Source organism: Pseudorasbora parva, chromosome 16, assembly GCF_024679245.1.
Source record: "Pseudorasbora parva isolate DD20220531a chromosome 16, ASM2467924v1, whole genome shotgun sequence".
Taxonomy (NCBI): domain Eukaryota; kingdom Metazoa; phylum Chordata; class Actinopteri; order Cypriniformes; family Gobionidae; genus Pseudorasbora; species Pseudorasbora parva.
The window spans coordinates 36,959,285-36,978,961 of NC_090187.1; the positions used below are offsets into that span (position 1 = coordinate 36,959,285).

Genomic DNA, 19,677 nt, shown 5'->3' on the forward strand with positions numbered 1-19,677 from the left:
GTCTCCTTTGTGTACTTGTGATCAGAGTGACCAAAATACATCTTAATACCAGGTGTAAACATGGCCTTAGTTTTGGCATAGCATTGCCATTTACATCTTCCATTGTCAGTGTGTAAGCCTGTTTTCTCTATTTCGGTGAAAAAACTACGACATATTTAGACAACATTTTTGGCAGCTGAGATTTCAATGTGTCCGTAGTCACAATGTTGTAATTTGACAAACTTTTAAAATGAACATGATCATCTGTGCGATTACATTGTCTTGAGTTATCGAGTCAAACGAGAGCGTGAGAGAAAGAATGTGCAGCTGTGTAAACAACAGGTTGATTCATCAAAGCCACATCGCGTGTTTTACCTGTGCGGGCAGGAGCCACATTGAACCATTGCCCTGTTTCCACGGCGACCCCAATCATAGATGAGTGCAGGCATGAAAACATGAAAAGCACAGGAACCGCCCTGAGCAGCATATTTACATCTATGACTATTGCTAGGGGGTGTATGTTTCATGCACACGTGTACATTAACACCAGAGCAGAGAAGAAGAACTTTTTTTGGAATTTGTGGTGTTTTGTCTTTGAAAAACACATAGTAATTATTAGATTGAGGGAAGCGTGTCTCCAGTGAGCCAGAACAGGATCCAACAGGTCAGGAATGAGCCATGGCGTCAGGGAAGCCTCCGAGCGCACGCCTGCACGCGTATTTGGACACGCGCCGAATATATTTGCATATGAATGCCGTTTTACCAGAGCATCCTCATTATTACTCCAAAGCAGATGATTTGAGTCAAAAAGCCTTCTAAGGTTTACAGCGTCACATGCCACACATAGGCATGGGTATCGTTAAGGTTTTAACGGTATCTTACCGATACTGCTTATCAATCCGGTACTTTAATGGTATTCTTATTAGTTCTTTTTGTTATATTTTTTTTATAATAAACAGAAAAATTAAGAACATAATTAACATTGCTTTATAATCTGAAAATGTAAAATATCTATAGCAAAGTAAACCAAGCCATGTTTGAACAAAACTAATATAAAACATCTATTTTTGTTTTATATGCATATGATAAAACAAGAACAGAAGTACAAACAAATGGTCAAATAAATACAATAAATATACAATAAAAGATACAAATGAAATACAGTGCTTTAATCTCAGAAAAGTCTAACCTAACTGTTCAGGTAATGGCCTTCAAAAGACATCTTATAAAGGAATCAAAAATAAGATAACACTTTTCACTGTACAAATTAATATTCATGCTTTTTAAAGCTATGTGTATCTTTCTGTTCGCCTTTTGTTGTTTGATTCACATTAATGACACAATCGTCAGGGTTTATTAGACGCTGCCCCTTTAAGACCAAATGCAGATCTATTAATATACACAATATTTTCTCCCAACTATTAACGCCCATTTACGACATAATCTGTGTTTAAGTGGATACTCTCCATGTGGTCAGTTTGACATAGGCTATTTGTTGTCTGTATTTGATGGTTTAGACGCGCACGCGAGTAATACTGGGTTTCGGTACCCATCCCTAGCCACGCATACGTTCTCCTAGTTTAGTAGGATTAGCGTTATGCTCAAGGTTTAGTAGAACTTGCCTTGCATAATCACAATTTCTTAAACTTCATCTCCGGATGCAGCATTTCCTTTGCACTAGAGTACACAATATAGACCTTTTCTAGTGGCTGGCATGTCCAAATCTGATGTTTGTGTAACTTCCTGCAGATGATGATGACCCACAATCCTGTGCAAGGATTTTGGCAGTTGATTAAAAGGATCAAAATGCAAATAAAAATCCACTTATACACACACAAATTCTGCATCTAATCTAGTTCTAGTAATCTAAACCTGGCATTGTGTACTACAACGATTGTTGCCTCTTTGATGAATGCTTTGTGCTCCTGTAAGTCGCTTTGGATAAAAGCGTCTGCCAAATGCATAAATGTAAATGAGATGTAGATGCTGCTCTCAAAAACGGAGGCAGATCATGAAGCAAGCTTGAGGTCGATCGTGGAGGGGTAGACTAAATGACTGAGTCCGGCATACACCACCAGATAGAAGTCAGAGATTTTGCTGGAAGATCAAGTTATGTGGTCAATTTAAAAAAAAGGGTGACACATTTACACAAGATCAGTTTTTTTTCCACATTTTGAACACAAGGCATTATTTGTATGATTTATTAACTGTATAAAGGTACTATGCACTTGAGGCCAGACTATATCGTACATAAAATGTAAGCACATTATAGCATAGACTTTATAGCATACATTCATTTTTGTATGAGTGAGATCCACACCTCCAAACTACATAATCTTAAGCCTGTGATGAAGTCTGTTGTTCTGTGTTGCTGTGCTTTCTGAAGCACAGAGCGCTGTCATATTAAGGTTGATGTGTTGTTTGTCTGAGCGGACGTCTCATCTCATCTCCTCCCTTCCCCTCCCCTCCCCTTCCAGGTGTTCTGTAAAATGTTTGACTGTCTGCAGGGGGCTTCAGCGGAGGTAGGTGCAGCATGGAGTTTGGGATAGTGAGAGAGACAGAGAGAGAGCTGACTACTGATTGCACGACTGATCATAAGATGGATCTAACAGCTGCCGGTTGCACATGGCTGCTGTTGATCTGTTTGCTTTTGTTTGCAGTGAAGTCTCTCAGAGAGTGCTGCATGATGGTGCTGTTTTTATATTGATGAATGTAGATACTTGACAATTAACCACCAGTGACATCCTTCTCCTCTTTCTGAATACTCTTCTTTCCAGCTGATTTCTCTTAATTTCCCATCCACTTCTCTCTGGCTTTCATTCTTCCTTTGTTTACGGCCTGTTACCCCTCTAATCGAGGCCCAGGCTGTGAGAAAACTCCCTCTCTTAATGAAATGGGAATTAGAAGCCCATCAGCAGGGCATTCTTCACTGCTTAAACAGATCTTCATTCTCCATAAAGCCTTGATGTGTTCTCGCAGTTTTCTCGCAGTTTTCTCGCAGTCTGTAAATTTGTATGCTGCCATTCAAAAATTTGGGGTCAGTAAGAATTTTCATCAAATTTATATATATTTAATTAAATGAATGATGATCTTTTGAACTCTTTATTAATTAAATAATTCATAAAAATGTGCATCAAAATTGACACAAAAATATTAAGCAGTACAGTTGTTTTCAACATTGATGATAAACGAAAAAAGCTTTCTCGAGCAATAAATCAGCATATTAGAATGATTTCTGAAGGATACTGTGACACTTAAGACTGGAGTAATGACTAATAATAGCTTTGCCATCATCATCAATTTTAATATATATACTGTATAATAACAAGGTTTGGAATGAGATGCATGAATATGAAGAATTATTCATGTGTGTGTGTGTGATTAAAGAAAGCAAAGTTCCCTATCCAAGTTCCCTACCCTAGCCCATTATAGTGTCCTGGTTCCTCCAGATCAGTGCAGTCATTTATCTCTGTCTCGCTGCTCTTTTGATAGATAGGACCTAGAACGCTGAACCCTTCATCCGCAGGATCTGGAGCTCATCAAGAGCATCACCTACTTCCTACAGAGCCGCTGGTAAGGAGCGACTCTCAAGGCAGCAGTGGCGCCTCCTGCTGACCGGTGAATGCACAGTATTGGCACATCACACATAACTCTCATTAACAACACAACCAGCAGTCGCGTCTGCGTTATCGCTGTTCTTCACAGCCTGATCTCATGTCTAAACAGGGCGTGAAAACGGTATGAAACATGTTTATTTGGCCTCTTGTATTTTTAGACTGAAGCTCAGGCACCTCTCAAAGTCAAACGGAGGCATAACTGTACTAAATTGGAGAGCAAAGAGTGTGTTTATGTGTGTATGCATGCTTTGGCACAAAGCTGAATGACATGTTTGTTTTCCCCTCTCCATTTATCTAACCACTAGCTCAGTGGGTCTGTAATGAGTTATTAGCCACTGGTCAGGCCTTTATTTCCAGCGCTACAGGCAGCATTAGAGTAAGAGCCATATCAGGAAGTCATGGGTCTCTGAGATGATCTCTAAGAGACGTGTTAATGGCACACAGAGCTTTGCAGAGCAGCACAGATAGTGATCTGCTCATTAAAAGCCATTATATTCACACTTTGATATACCCACACACATTTTGGAGTGATTTACAACCAGAGGTTTGTGTACCCTGGGGGTAAGCTTTTGAACATAAAACAGATATTACAACATTAATATATATATTTTAGTGTAATTGTAATATTATACATTTTGAAAATGTAAATTATAATCATATTTAACCTGATATATATAATTTATTTATCATTAATTTAAATAAATGTATTTTACTTAATGAATATAAATGCATATAAACGATATGGGATTTTCTGAGTTTTCTGATTTGTCTGTTAAATGCTGCTTTAGAGTGTATGTGTCTAATACGCTGAAACTGAGCTAGCTCAAACACTGAAGAGCACTTTGTGACCTCTGACCCCGCTGCTCGATATCATCATGAGAGAACAAGAGCGCACCCTGTTATCCATCAGATCTCATTCTCTCATGCAAAATTGCTTGCTCTGCTGTTAAATGCCTGGTATTTAGGCGATATTTGGCTTTGCCCCGTCACCCACTGTCCCTCTCTAATTTCTCAGTCACATTCCAGACCCTTTGATAAATGGGTGTTGTATTTCCCCAGCATGCACAGGGGTCAGCGACCCCACGCTGCACTGTACTTCAGCTGGGGTAATGAATGTGCCCCCTGGCCCAGTGGCCGGCTGGGAGGAGAGTTCAGAGCAACCGACCCTAACCCACTGACAATACTTCAACCCTTGAGACCCAGACACCACGGTGTCTCAAAAAATCTGTCCGTCTCTGTGAGCGTTTGCCCTCTCCTCCTGTGAGCTAAATGAGGTGTGTTAGATTATATGCTGTGGTGGAGAGACAGTCACAAGGCCAGTCCTTGCTCTCCAGTCTCTCACACAGATCAATGTGATGTTTATCTGTGGGTCAGTGGAGTTAATAATTTCATCTGACCCGTCTGAACCCTATAAGCACCGCTGCACTGCAGTGGGACTGACATGACGGTCCATGTATTACATGATGCTGCTGTTTAATGGTGTTTGAAGCATGAAACACTTTCATAATCTCTGTTTTAAAGACATTGACACACTGATTCATGTTCTGAGAATTGAGATCCAGGCGTGATCTGTAAATGCGCTCATGCATGGCTCTGTTCTCACTGGAGCCTCATCAGTGTCTACTTTGTGTAAGTTATAGGGTGGTGTGGTGTAACGGTTAAAGCTGAGGTTGATAACAAGAAGGTTGGAGGTCCAAACTCTGCAATAGGGGTGTTCCATGAGCTGCCATTGTCCCCTTGAAGTTCAAAGAGCTTAATCACAGGATGTTTTAGGGGAATTTCTGTGAAGGGCTAGATGACTAAAAGATTTCAATAGATATGATACCAACTGAAGAGCTGATGGGTGAGATCATGCCCATGCATATTCTATAGGCTTACACAATTTAATTATAGCAAATGAGATGCACACAAAACTTTTAAAAAAATGAAATTTGTTTACACAATTTGTCTGATAAATCACTATAAATATAGTAGTGGCCAAAAATGATAATGATTTGAATATTTGTTTTTTATGACCATAAGTGTGTGTGTGTGTGTGTGTGTGTGGGGGGGGGGGGGGGGGGGGGGGGTTGTGTGTGTGTGTGTTAAATATTATTGCAATATTACAAAACAATATACTAATGTATCTGATGAAATTATTTAGAAGTACAGCCACAGGTGTTATTTTACTATGCAAAGAACATACATAGAAAACCAAAAAGCTCACAGCAAAAAGCATGCATTGACTACAAAATAATCAGTTATTAATATGTTGTTGGTTCTTGTTCTTGCATGCGTTCATCATTTCTTTGTTTAACAGCCTGCATGGGCAAGAATGATGTCCACACAATTTGACATGTTTCATAGCTTTATTACAAATAAAATAGTTGATGATGGTTAAATGGTGAACATTCCTAGGCCAGACATCACTTTTGGCCACTACTGCACTTACTAGTAATGTAACCTTTCCCAGTGTGTCACTCAAAAGCTATAATGCAGATAGTAAAAAGGGTTGATTTGAGATTTGAGTGAATGTGGCAGCATATGAAATGGAAGGGACGGCAGAACTTGGAATTGAGCGAAACCAGAGACTGCATTTCAGACCTCATAACTGAACTCTGACCTCTCTCCCTTCATCTCAAACTATTTTCGTTATTAGTTATTTACTGCTGTGGTTTTGCTCAGCCATCAGTTGTTTCAGCATATCAAGCCATCTTTTCCCTCAAATACAAAACAAAGTTACAAGAATACAAATGAATACAAACTAGAAAATAATATGCTTGCATTAAATTGATTCAAAGTGACAGTAAAGACATTTGTAATTGTCCTTGTTACATATGTTACATATTAACCATAGTAATAACATTAAATTAGGCATCATTTCATACAACTCACCCTCAAACAAATGCTAATCATATACTAAGCTATTAGTAAGTACATATAGTTAATACTCAATAAATACATGTTACCTTAAATATAGTGTAACCCACTGTTCTTTTGAACTTTCTATTCATCAAAGAATCCTTAAAAGATATATACAGTTTCTACAAAAATATGAAGCAGTACAACCGTTTTCAACTCTGGTAATAATAATACATTTTTATTGAGCAGCAAATCAGCATAATAAGAATGATTTCTGAAGGTACACGTGACTGAAAACTGGAGAAAATTATGATATGCCATTACATAAGGGAATCACATTTAAAACTATATTATAATAGAAAGCAGTTCTTTTAAATTCTAATAATATTCACATTCACAATAATAATCACATTATTTCTGTTTTACTGTTTTTGATAAGATAACTGCAGATGAGTAGAGAAAGAGATTTCTTTCAAAAATATCTTTACCTCCATCACAGATATCTCAACATATGAATTTAGCTTGAGTATTAAAACTTAAAGAAATGTTTTATGTGTGACAGAGTATTTATAATCTTAATTAAAAATGTATTTTAAAAGAAGGCCACCATTTTCATGACTTTTTCACCCTAGTGTACCTCAATCTATCACTGAAAATCTATATTTGACAGTAAAGAGTGGCATGAAGACTAATCAGATGAAATTAAGACAGGAGTCGGATGGCAGAGAGACTGGTAATGAGATTACATTAGATGGCAGTTACTGATGGCCTGTCAGCTCTGGCTGGGGTGGTCTTATCTCAACATTTCCTCGAGACCTCCGCTTATTGCCTTATCCAGACACCTGGGACCCAGAGACTCTGTTTCTCACACTGACTCGCACATTTTCAAGGGCAGAGAGCGAAGTCTAGGATACACATGGCATACACACACACACACACACACACACACACACACACACACACACACACACACACACACACACACACACACACACACACACACACACACACACACACACACACACATATTCAGTGAAACGCAGTAGACTAGAAATAAACGTATGAAGCAGTATATCAGGCAATTGAGTTTATATCAAACGTTTCCCATTCCCCACAGATAGCTTCAAACAGCTGCCGCGTTCTGATTATAACTGCGTTTTTTGGATGCCCATTTCCCAAAGTAGGAAATCGCAGTGATTCGTAATGACCCTTTTAGACAGTGAAGCTATTTGTAAGAGAGTGTAATAACACCGTTAATGTCTGGGAAGAGTATTACCTCACAATTCTCCAGACTGATAGTTTATTAACAGGAGAAGTTAAAGCTGTTGTTGTGGAGACCCTTATTAATGCACGTTTGAGGTGAGGTTCAAACAGAACAGGCTACTTGGAGAAACCCAGCCCATGGGAAAACAGTCCCCTTCCTGGAAGTGATGGTCGGAGAGAGTGGCGTTCTGCTAGGGTTAGCTCCACATTCCTGCATTCCACTGAGAGGGGGAGGGGAGGCCGGCTAATACTGCGTCTGTGTTCGTCTGAAGGAGACTCGTAGGATTATTTGCCGTTCTTTAGTCTCTCATGGTGTGTGTTTGCGTGTCTGTGTCTATGCATATCTGATGGGTCTCTCTTTTCATAGTTGTTTTAGAGTTTACTCACTCTCTTGCTTCTGCGAATGCCGCAGTTCTCATTTGATTTATGTATTAGTTGTCTGTTTGCTAAATCATACAACTTCCTTAAAGCAGCCCTCGAAGGGAAAAATGATTCACAATAATGAAGGAAATAATGTTCTTGATTATTTTTAGGAGTATTGTAAAGGTTCAAATTAAGTCTGTTAACATGTAAAAACAATAGAAGGTTCTCTTTTAGATTGATAGGTAAACACAAAACGGTGCTAAACATCCCGAAAAGGGAGACACAGTAAGCTTATTTTTTATCTTGTCAATTGACACATGTGATGAACATTATTATTTTATTGGCTGATTTATTACTAATTATATTGTGAATCTTGTATTATTTTCATGTATTTCTTTCTTTCTTTTTATTTCGTTATTTACTTTTTTATTTAAATATTCTATTTACATTTTCCCTTGATTTATTTTTTCTGTATTTATTTACTACATATTATTTATTTTCTATGCTGTTTTAGTATACACTTCTGCAATATTGTAAATGTTAACACAATATTCATTACATTTATTTTCATTTTTTTATTTCTTTTTATTTAATTTATTATTTTCTTTTTTCATTAACCATTTTTTATTTTGACCTTGTCTTCTTTCTGTCCTTTATTTAATTCATCTCTTTGTTTACTGCAACATATTTCTGTACTGTACTGTACTGAGTACTGTATACACTAAATATTAACAATCATGCGACTACAGCTCTGTTGAAAGGAGGCTTTGGGAGAGAGAGCACTTTCCAATGGGATCCAGAAACCAGAGAGCATCAAAAAAAAAAAAGATTAAAATGAAAAAATCAAATCAGCACTATCTAATTAACCAGCGGGTGCCCAGGTTCATTTATTGTTCTCCTCCATCTTTCCCTTCTTTTATGTATGTGTGTGTTTGTGTGTGTGTGTGTGTGTGTGTGTGTGTGTGTGTGTGTGTGTGTGTGTGTGTGTGTGTGTGTGTGTGTGTGTGTGTGTGTGTGTGCGTGTGTGTGTGCATTTGTGGTGGGAGAGTAAAGGAGGAGGTGCTGATTGGAAGGCTCTCTGCGTTTTTGAGACTGTGTGAAGCAAACACACACACACACACACACACACACACACACACACACACACACACACACACACACACACACACACACACACACACACACACACACACACACACACACACACACACACACCCTCACACAGATTGTGAGTAATATCCCCAGCACTCCTTGATTATGCTCAACTCTACATAATGCCATTTACTTCCTGCCACATTAATGTTAATCTTTTTATTGCAGTGAGGCTAAGAAAAGTGAGCGAGTCGTCTAGTGCTGAAATTGTTCTGTGTGTGTGCTTATTTTGCTTGCTTTGCACACGCCATAAGTCTCATCCTTGCAACTTAAGATTGAAAGAGAGGAAGACTGATTCACTTTGTGGTTTTTAATCATCTTTACCATGACTGATAAGAGGACACATAATAATGAGAACCCAAATCTGAAAATAAACAAATATAATTATCTATGGAAATTAAATTTCGGTAGTGGTCTGATCAACCCTGTTTCTTCTCCTGCTGTGTGTTAAGAGCGCAAAATAAGGCTGTGATTTAGATTGTGATTGATTTTCATAGGGGCTAGATCTTGTTTTTTCCTGTTCTGTACAAATACAGACGCTTATCCTCCTTTTTATGGATAAGGGAAGACCACGAACACTCCAGAGGGGATTTTGGATAGTTGCCTGTCTGTCGCTTGCTGCATCTGCTGCAGTGTCCTGTAGGACAAATCTTTGTCATTTTTGTGTTGTACATGCTTATTTAGACCTGTGCTTTTAAGCAAGTGTGTGTGTGTGTGTGTGTGTGTGTGTGTGTGTGTGTGTGTGTGTGTGTGTGTGTGTGTGTGTGTGTGTGTGTGTGTGTGTGTGTGTGTGTGTGTGTGTGTGTGTGTGTGTGTGTGTGCGTGTGTGTTTTTTCACGTGAGTGTGTGTGTGGCTGAGGATTTTCTCTCTTCTTCGTCATAAGTAGTTAAAAGACTTTGGTGACAGACTGCGCAGCGGGCTTGACAGTCCCAACAAAGAAAGGAACTCTTTATTCCTTTGTCCTTCAAAGCTGCATGAATATTGCTGTTGGCCAGGGGGCCGGATATCTCAATACAAGGATGTGCATTGTTTTTTTCTCAGAGCAGAGACTAGAGCAGTGCATCATGGGCAGGATGCTGCTGCCACTGCTGTTGTTTTCTGGAGCTGCATTAGTAATTCTTGATGATGTGGCACCAAAGAATTAAGCTCCAATACAGCCTTCATTCAGACACAGGAAATGCTTTGAGTGTTTCTCTTGACTTTGACAGTGATCCTGGGGATTATTTTAGCCAGACTTTTCAAAGAATTCATCATAACAAGCCATAAAGTCAAATGTCACTGCCATATTGTGGTCATGTCACGGTATCGGTAGAGAAGCAACACTTGGTGATGGGAGAGCCTAAAGCTTTTTTTAAAAACATTTGTTACGTTTTTTTTAAATTATGCTTGCAGGTTTTCATGGGGGTTTAGGCAAAATATTCTATTAAATTGGGAATGTACAATTTATCTGTATCATATTGGCTATAGGACAATATAATATTTTTTTCTGACTTTGTCCTCTTATGTCCTTAACTGTCATCGATTATCCTTTTATGCATCTGAAGCTCCTCTGTGAGAAATACGAGATGTTCTCTCACGACCCTCGGCCTCGTACTGCTTGCTGAAGCAGTCATATTTACTAAAGAGAGACTGAGAAAAAATAGCACTGAAAAGGTGTGGACATATTTTTTTTCCTTATGCAGGGTTCCTCATATCTTGCCCTGGAGGGCCAATGCACTGCAGAGTTAAGTTCCAACCCTGATCAAACACACCCACCTGTGATTTTCTAATGATCCTAAAGACATTGGGCGCATCTCAATCATCTCACTAGTCCACTAGTCAGGGCACTGATTAGGACATTAGTCAATGGGCTGACTCCCTGATCAGTGCCCTGACTACTGAACTAGTGAGATGATTGAGACACGCCCATTGATTGGCATGTTCAGGTGTGTTTGATTAGGGTTAAAGCTAAACTGCAGGAAAGTGGATCATGTTGGCCAGATTTGAGGATCCCTGCCTTATTGCATATGCATTTGTAGGAGTTTCCCTTTCAGATGAAAAATGTTTGGGAGGAGAGTATTCAAATGAATCATGCAAGGTTTGTCCTAATCAATTTACTGGCGTTTGCGCCATTACTTTCCGCCCCCGCCCCCAAAAAGCATGTCTTAAAGCAAGACTCTAATTTGCGCAGCTCTTGGTAGATTGAATTGGTCATTATGGAAATTATCCGGTCTATCTGTCAGTAGATTACATACAGATCTGTCCACTCCCATCTGCTCTTTTTTGGAATTGCACTCTCGCTAATTTGCCCTTTTAAGTAAATCTGGCTCCTAGTGTTTGAAATTCTACTCTATGCTTCAAACAATGAAATTCTACTCTTGAAGCTTGGTTCTATTAAATAAATCATCTTGTTATTTTGAGATATATCCTAGTTCACCTTCCCACCAGAATTTTCCAGCAGATCCTCTTCTGGAATTTAGAGGACTGATGTAGAAAAATCCTGATAGAGTTGTTTTACTTCTTGGAATGATTCAGAGAATTGGATACCTTGATCTAAAGGGAAATGGGATTTCCATTTTCACATTATCTGACCCACATCTGTATCTCTAAATGCTTGGTCTGTTCTGGGGTGGCCGGGTCCCGGACTTGGCTGAGTCTTTCTTGCCTGATTGCCCTGAATCTCATGACACGCGCGGCATGCGGGGGGTTACAGAGGCCACGGGGCAGCGGTCATGGTTCCAGGGCCGAAACGCTGCCAGCTGAACAACATTGTGCGTAGGTGTGACAGCCTGACCAAACCGAGACCGGGCTGCTCTGACACAATGGACCTACTGTTCCACACTCACTGAGCCATATTACTCTCCAACAGAGGCTAAGGTATGGAAGACGTCATGCATATTCTAGTCATTGAATATTTTATACAGAACAATTTCAACCTTTTCACAAAAGGGTGCAGCGGTCTGTGACAAACAGCGAAGATTGTCTCATTTTCACCTCTCTAGTGCTTTGTGACAGGCAGTTAGACCTCTCACCTCCAGACGAGCATTGCCCAACACCCACCTCTTTCCGATATATAACAGGATTGTGATTAGTTGGCGCTGACGGAGGGGGCTTATTAGCTGAAGAGCGTGAGGGGGTGGGGGCGCTAATTGAAATGATGTCTGATGTGATAGCCTAATCTTTATGGTGACAAAATCCATGCACACTTGCTAATTTCAATGACAGCTCTGATGTCACTCAGGCTTAGCTGATGGAAATAAATAACAAACATCCCAGAGAACATTAGACGGAGAGAATGTCGTCTCAACCATCGAAATCCATCTTGCGTAGCAGACGCCCCGTAGTGCAAGATGAAGTGCTGCTCGATTGTCATGGAGACCAGACACGGCACCTTGTGGCCTGAGAAGACAGCCACTGCGTGAAGATAAGGGCTTTAAATTCCTATGGCACTTTCAATTAGGGAGAATCTTGCTGATTTGACACCAGTTGTGCAGTGTAATTCATGGCTCCAGATTCATAGGCTTCAGGGGATTGTAGTCGTTTGGGTAGGGGTGGGTTGTAAGGGGGCTGCTGTGTCTCAATTCCCACTCTGCCTCTCTAGAATGTGAAATGGTGTATCTTGAGCATGAATTTGGGAACTAAAAAGGGCTTTGATACGCTGAACACTGGGACGCCGATGATGACTCAATTACCTGCGACACAATTACATGGTCATGCATTAAAAGCACTGGTGTTTGATATCATCACTTTGTAACATATTTGTTTTACCTATTCAAAATTACAGTGGCATTATGAAATATGTGCATGTCTTGCATCGTTTTATTATTAGAGATGCAAGAATGTACATACACTACCGTTCAAAATTTTGGGGCCAGTAAGATTAAAAAAAGAAAGAAAAGAAATGAAATTAATGCTATTACTCAGCAAGGATGCATTCAATTGATCAAAATGACAGTAAAGACAACATTTTGTTTTTTCAATTGCAAAACAAAATATTATTTTTTCAAAAGATTAGCTGAATTTCAGTAAAAAAAATCCACAAAAATATGAACAAATCAATAAATTAGAAGGATTTCTAAAGGATTATGTGACACTGAAGACTGGAATAATTATGCTGAAAATTCAGCTGTCATCACAGGAATAAAGGGTATTTTAAAATATATTAAAATAGAAATCGCTATTTTAAATTTTAATAATTTTTCACAATATTACTGTTTTTATTGTATTTTTTAAGAGACTTCTTTCATAAGCATTACTGACCTCAAACTTTTGAACAGTAGCGTACATAATGGACAAAATGTAATAATGTATGACAAAAAACAAAAACAATCCTTAATAATATATCAGTATTTTTTCCACATACATTACCAATGAAAGGTAATTGGGCCCAATATGGCTTTGGACTTAATTGAGATTTATTGTTTGGGTGGAAAAATATTTCAAAATAATTAAAAATAGAAAAATTAAAAAAGAACGAAAGTACTTCAGGTTTGGAACAATATGGTACCATATGCACATAAACAAATTATTACAGAATGTCCTTCTTTTGAATGAATTATCATTTTAAAGACAGAATAAATTTATTCTCATCTCATTTTCCTACATCTCCTTGTATATGTACATGTAAAAAAAAATTTCAATAAATAAAAATTGTGATTATTTGCTGCCTTTTGCTGAATTTAACAGTGCATTCTGGGAACTGGGGAAATACTAGTGAACATTTTAAGTGCACCGGAATGATTTTGACAATGAAATAACTGCAGAAATTGCATCTAAATTGCAAAAAGAATCATAATTTACTCCTATCTTCATGTCGTTCCAAACCTGTATAACTGCCTTTCTTCCTCCAAACAAAAAAGACACAGGATTTTATTCATATATCCAAAATTGAAATGGTAGCCGCTGCTAAATTTTCTCCACAGGGTCATCCATCAAATCATCTATCAACATGTGATAATACAGACTGGGTTTGGAGGTTTCCAATGAGGCAGGTTTCTCCTACCTCACTGACCTTTCTCTTGACCTCAGCACCAGCCCATGATGTCAGTTTGAGGACAGTCCGCCTCTCTTCTGTCACCTCTCTTACATTCCAGCTTTTAGGAAGGAACAGTGACTTACTTTATGCCTTGCTTTCATCTAAGGACTGGAATTTCTATCTGTAAATTGCAAAAGACAGTCCATTAGGATGGGAAGCTTTTGCCTATTTACCACATTGATTTAAATGTGGATCCCAATTTGACCTCCTGACCTGGTCACTCCCTCACGGGAGAATTAAGGAATGATGTCATGTCTTGAAATTCCTGGTAAATTTTGAACACAAAAGGAGAAAGGAATGAATTAGCCAAGTTCATTTACTTAATTATCAGTAATTATTTAAATTCGTTTCATTTTTAAATAAATATATGTGCAATCAGGATTTTTTTGAATGTATGGTTATAGTATTACATTCAAAGGTTTATTTTATTTTATTGCATTTTATATCTTTTATATGTGAAAAATAGTCCAAGTGTCATTTCCCAATAATTCATATGGCATAAATTACTAAATTAATGTAGTTTAGAGTTTTAAATAATTAAGAGTTTTGCTTCGGTAATATGATATCTCTGTCTACCCAGTTTTCCCTTTTTTAATTGATGGTGATTTAAAAATTCAGGTCAGATATATAATGAACATAAGAGGTTAAACATTTCCAAACACTGCAAAAGTCAGTGGAGTTTATATTTTTGTCTCCTGTTGAAGTAGAGAAGAAGGGTTGTGTAAGGGGATTTACTTCTAGAACAAAAGGAAAAGCAACAAAAACTGCAGAAAAGGGAATACAGAACGTTTGAGGCTAAAGGAAAGGGTCTAGACAAAGCTGTGTGTTTGTGTGTGAGGGGTACAGCGGATGGCCAAAAAAAAAAAAATCTGTCTTTCTCAGGTCTACAGAGAGGTTCACTAAACATTCCTCACAGGCAGGGGGAGGAAGAGGGTAAAGCTCATTAACATAAGAACAGAGTCCTAGCGAATCAGCAGCAGGGAGTGGGAATGTCAGGTTTGAGAAGGAACTGGGAGGGTGTCAGGTTACCCTATGCATTCTTCCCTCCTCCTTTTGCCAGAGGGAGGGAGAGAACGAGCACAGGACGGACACCGAGAGAGCGAGCGAGTTCAAGACAGAGAAGTGTATGGGACAGTCTCATTCTTGCCCTCTGACATCACGGAATTGGAGTATGTGTTAGGAGCTGCACAGAGTTTCTGCCCGTCGGAGACGCAGAGAGATTTGACAAAGAGCTGGACGGTCCGAGGGAGTTTTCACCGGGGGTCAAATCTCAGGCAGTTGAGTGCTGTCTGGAGTCCCAGAGACTCACACAGCGGGGCTGAAAATGAATTATCTGGTGAGTGTGTTTGCTGTTCTCATTGTTGTGTGAATGCTTTAAGTTGGTTATGCTAAATGCCCTCGGGTAATATATCTGGGTTGAATGGAAAAGTGCACAGAAGAAAAACAAGAGACACATTTAACTTTTTTTACTTAAGACTTTTTGTCTTATTATTTACATTTTAGATTTTTTAATGAGCATTGGATCCGAACAAGTAGCCTATCAGCCTAAAAATATCTAAAAAGAGGCAATAATAATTGCTTTAACATTTCACACAGAGACCATCAGAATATTTTGGCACCATCTGAGGTTTTTAAAAATGGCTTTTCTTGAGAAGCAGTGAGTTTTGAAAGCTTAGGAGAGAGTGTGAGAAAGCAGGCGTAACGGAGAACGAAGGGAAGGAAAAGGAGCCTTGCCGCTGCGAGCTTCTCTGCTGACTCAGGACAAAGCTGAAAGATTAAGGTTTTATGGAAAGGAGCAGGGGAAAGAAGGAGAGAAAAAGGAAAAAAAGCACAGGGAGAGAAGAACAGCATGAAGCGACTGGCCGAAGCATCCGTTCCTTGCCATTGTTTGAAAGTATTGGCTCTCGTTCAGCTTGTAAGAGTTGGGAATGACACAGTGCTTTGGTATTTGGACGTGAGAGTTGGGCTGTACTGTATTTCCGTCTGTGAGGAATATGGACGCTGGGATTCACCCCCTGCAGAGGCTGGGATATTCCCCGGCCATAGAAATGGACCTTGAAATGGTTACAGTTAATTATTACTGCATTGAATATCAGACTGTGAATTGAAAACATATGATAACTGGCTTTTTAAGAAGTTTGAGGAGTATACATTTTATTTGATTGCATTTTTTATTATTATTTGATATTTTGTTGAAACCTGAGTCAGTATATATTAGTTCCTCCTGAGGTGGTCTGTGATGAAGGTGGGGAGCTACTCTTGTGAGTGGGTTTGAGATCACTTTTGAGTTGAGGTAACCAAGCTGAATCAGTTGCTAAGTTAAGAATGTTGAGTCATGTTGTGTTAGGGATCTTTAAATAAAAGAAAGACCCCTTCTTCAGAAGATAGCTGAGTAACCTGAGTCCATCTCCCCCTGTATTCCCTCCCTGACTCAATCCTGACTCACCCTCCGGAGTTTAAGAGGGAGGAATTCCCCACCGCTGGCCTGAACCCTCCACTCTCTCCTGGGGGGTCTGACGGACAGGGACCTGCTCCTCATCCTCATTATCCTTATAATCGTACACACATGAATGTCAGCATCAGGCTGTGTAGAGGAAACACTGATCTGAGCAAATTTAACCCCTTTGGTCAACATCATGCATTTGATGCCTTGGTCCAAAGTAATTCAAGCACTACAGGAAAACATTTAAGGCATTAAACCGAGGTGAGATCAGAACAAAACAGGTTGCCTGGTGTGAACTTTGATCAATACCAGAATGAAGGAGTGCTTTGGGTGCTTCCAAAAATTTCTTCAACTATGCTTTCCCTTCTGAAAAAGATCCACTTAAACCAGCTGGTTTAAAGCTGGTAATAGCTGGTTTAAGCTGGTTTTTTAAACTGTCCAAACTGTTTTTTAGCTGTAGTGGTTTCCTGAAACTACTACAGTAAAACATTTACAGACATTTAACCAAGGTGGGATCCGAATAAAACAGGTGTGACCCTTTGCTTAATACCAGAACGAAGTGCTTTGATTAAAATTTGAGGCATGGCGTTCGGTTATATTCATATGTTATATGACTTGGATGCCTAAAACAGTCATATAATCTCTTCAATGGAAATCTGATTTATTTAATGTCCCAGATGTTTCTCCTTTGAAATAGGAAATGTGTCTTTTGAAATAACTGAAACAGCTTCTGTCATAAAGTATAAAGCTGTAACATTTGCATAACAAAGCTTAGTAATTTGGTCCAGGGAGAGTTTTTTTTTTTTTTTTTTAAATCTTTAACTTTTTATTCCAGTTTCCAAATCTGAGCACAGTTTTGATCATTTCTGGGTTCTTTTAGAACTTCAATAATTTGCTCTCCCTTCTGAAAATGATCCACTTAAACCAACTGGTTTGCTTTTCTTAAATGGTTTAAGCTGGTCTTCCAGTTTGGAAAAGCTGTTTTTAGCTAGGAAAGTTCCTAAAACCAGCCAACAGACCATAGTGACCTGGCTCCAGGACCATCTAAGACCAGCAAACCAGCACTGGAAGGTTTTTTCCTCAGCTGGGTTTAACCTCATTTCTGTCTAAGAGAAGCTGTTGCTACATTTAAGAGAATTATTTGTGATTTTTCTTTCCTATTGGTCTTTTTATAGCACTTACCGTCCTCTCATTGAACACGGGCAGCAGATATTGTTTAGCTGCAGGAGTTTAAAGTGAATATGATTTTGTGTTTCTCCCCTGAGCATGAGAAATAACCTACAATAGCTTATTTCAAAGACTTAGAACTCTTGAAAGAGACAAGGGTTTCCAATACAATCATTTTTCCAATACACTGTGAAGTCGTACACATTCCATGTGAGAGCTCCTCTTCCTGTCTTTGTATCTCAATTCTCTGTGAGGTTATGGCCTCGTCACTGTTATTGAACTTGTGGAATGGCTGTTTGAGGTCGCAGTGACGCTCTGCTCTGGATAGGAATAATCGTGTTCTATTGAAGTCTGTCATTTTTGGATTTATTCTTTGGCATAGGCAGGATTCTGGACATGTTTGTGCAGTGATAAAGGTCCTTCGCTCAGGGTGAAGACGAAAGAGAGTTTATAGCACATGCTACAGTCCTTATGAAAATTCCTGTGTCCTTGTTACACATAAGTTATCTCTTTTTGACCGCCACAGCTTTGTAAATCATGGCGTAAAGATCAGCACATCGGCATTGTGTTGCCGTGGAAAAACATTGGCAGTAAACCAACACTCACTCATAGCCTGTAGCTACAAGAAGCTGTGTTGCAACCTCACCCTGCCAGGAAAGGAGGGGCAGAGTTTGTTTTTTTCCAGTCAACACGAGTGAAATGGATGGTGAGTGTTAAGTTCACGTAGTTATGTAGTTGTGTTTCTGGGATGAGCTGTGTGTTTTTAGGATTTGGATGTGTTCGTGTGATTTTGGGGTATGACAGTGGTGTCTGAGTGTGACTGAGTGTTGACTGTACTGAGGACATGGAATTAAAAAAGTGCAAAATATGGAAGTGTGACTGTGTGTTATGAGGTGGGCTAAAGGTATGGAATGTTGGCTAATATCTTGTGTTAAGATGAAGCTGTGGAATGTTTCGGGAATGAAAGGATGGGTCTACTCTTGCATTGAGAATGCTACAAACACATCGACAGAGCTATCTAAATGTGACATACCATAGATTTTATATTATAGTACAGTATGGACATTTCTATTTCAAATAAATGCTGCTCTTTTGAACTTTTTTTCCCCCCACAAGCAGCACAACTGTTTTCAACATTCATAATAAGACATTTAATTTAGTACCAAATCAGCATATTAGAATGATTTCTGAAGGATCATGTGACAATGAAGGCTGGAGTAATGATGCTGAAAATTTGCCATATAATGTATCAATTATTTTGTCTGAGGACATATAAATCCATATTTCTCCAAATTTATGAAGTAAACTATGACTGTATCATCTGTTATTGTCTGTTTTTTTGCTTAGGTACACTCAAACTAAGGATTAATTGTGCCTCCAAGCCTTTGCTCTTTGGCTCTGCAGGCCTGTTGTTAATGCTCAAGTCTGGTCTTGTCTGTTGTAAACTCACCTATATAGTAAAAATAGAGCAGGCCACTGGCCCACTGTTTGTCTCTGCCATCAACCTTCTGTTATTGTCTTCCTTTCTGTCGAGATTTTCAGGTCCCTTCCTGCAAACAGAGCCGGAATGTGCCCCATTTACATTGTAAACTTCCAGCACAATTTAATCTTTAAGAAGAGCCATTCATCCAGTTGATATACATCTAAGAAATATGTTTAAGAGAAACAGACACTGCTTATTATGATCTTAAAGAGAGCATCTAAAACGGAAAATTCTGGGGTCATTTACTCACCAGTTTCTGAGACAGATATTAAGAAGGGTTAATAAATTATTACAAAAATAGTTTTTTTTTAAATTTCTTTGTGACTTTCTTTCCATGTGTGTGTCTGTGTGTCA

General features: G+C 38.9%; 1 protein-coding gene across 2 annotated transcripts in view; it reads left to right on the forward strand.

The window, feature by feature from the left end:
* Positions 1-19,677, forward strand: part of bcar1 (BCAR1 scaffold protein, Cas family member) — a 91,826-nt gene that overhangs the window by 27,914 nt on the left and 44,235 nt on the right. The window contains exon 1 of one of the 2 annotated variants that reach the window (XM_067418884.1): positions 15,285-15,566. The exons of the other annotated variant lie outside the window; for it this stretch is intronic. Within the exon in view, the coding sequence (XP_067274985.1) occupies positions 15,555-15,566 (12 nt within the window). The 5' untranslated portion in view covers positions 15,285-15,554. Of the gene's footprint in view, positions 1-15,284; positions 15,567-19,677 lie in introns of those variants that run through there. 2 annotated transcript variants of the gene reach the window in all.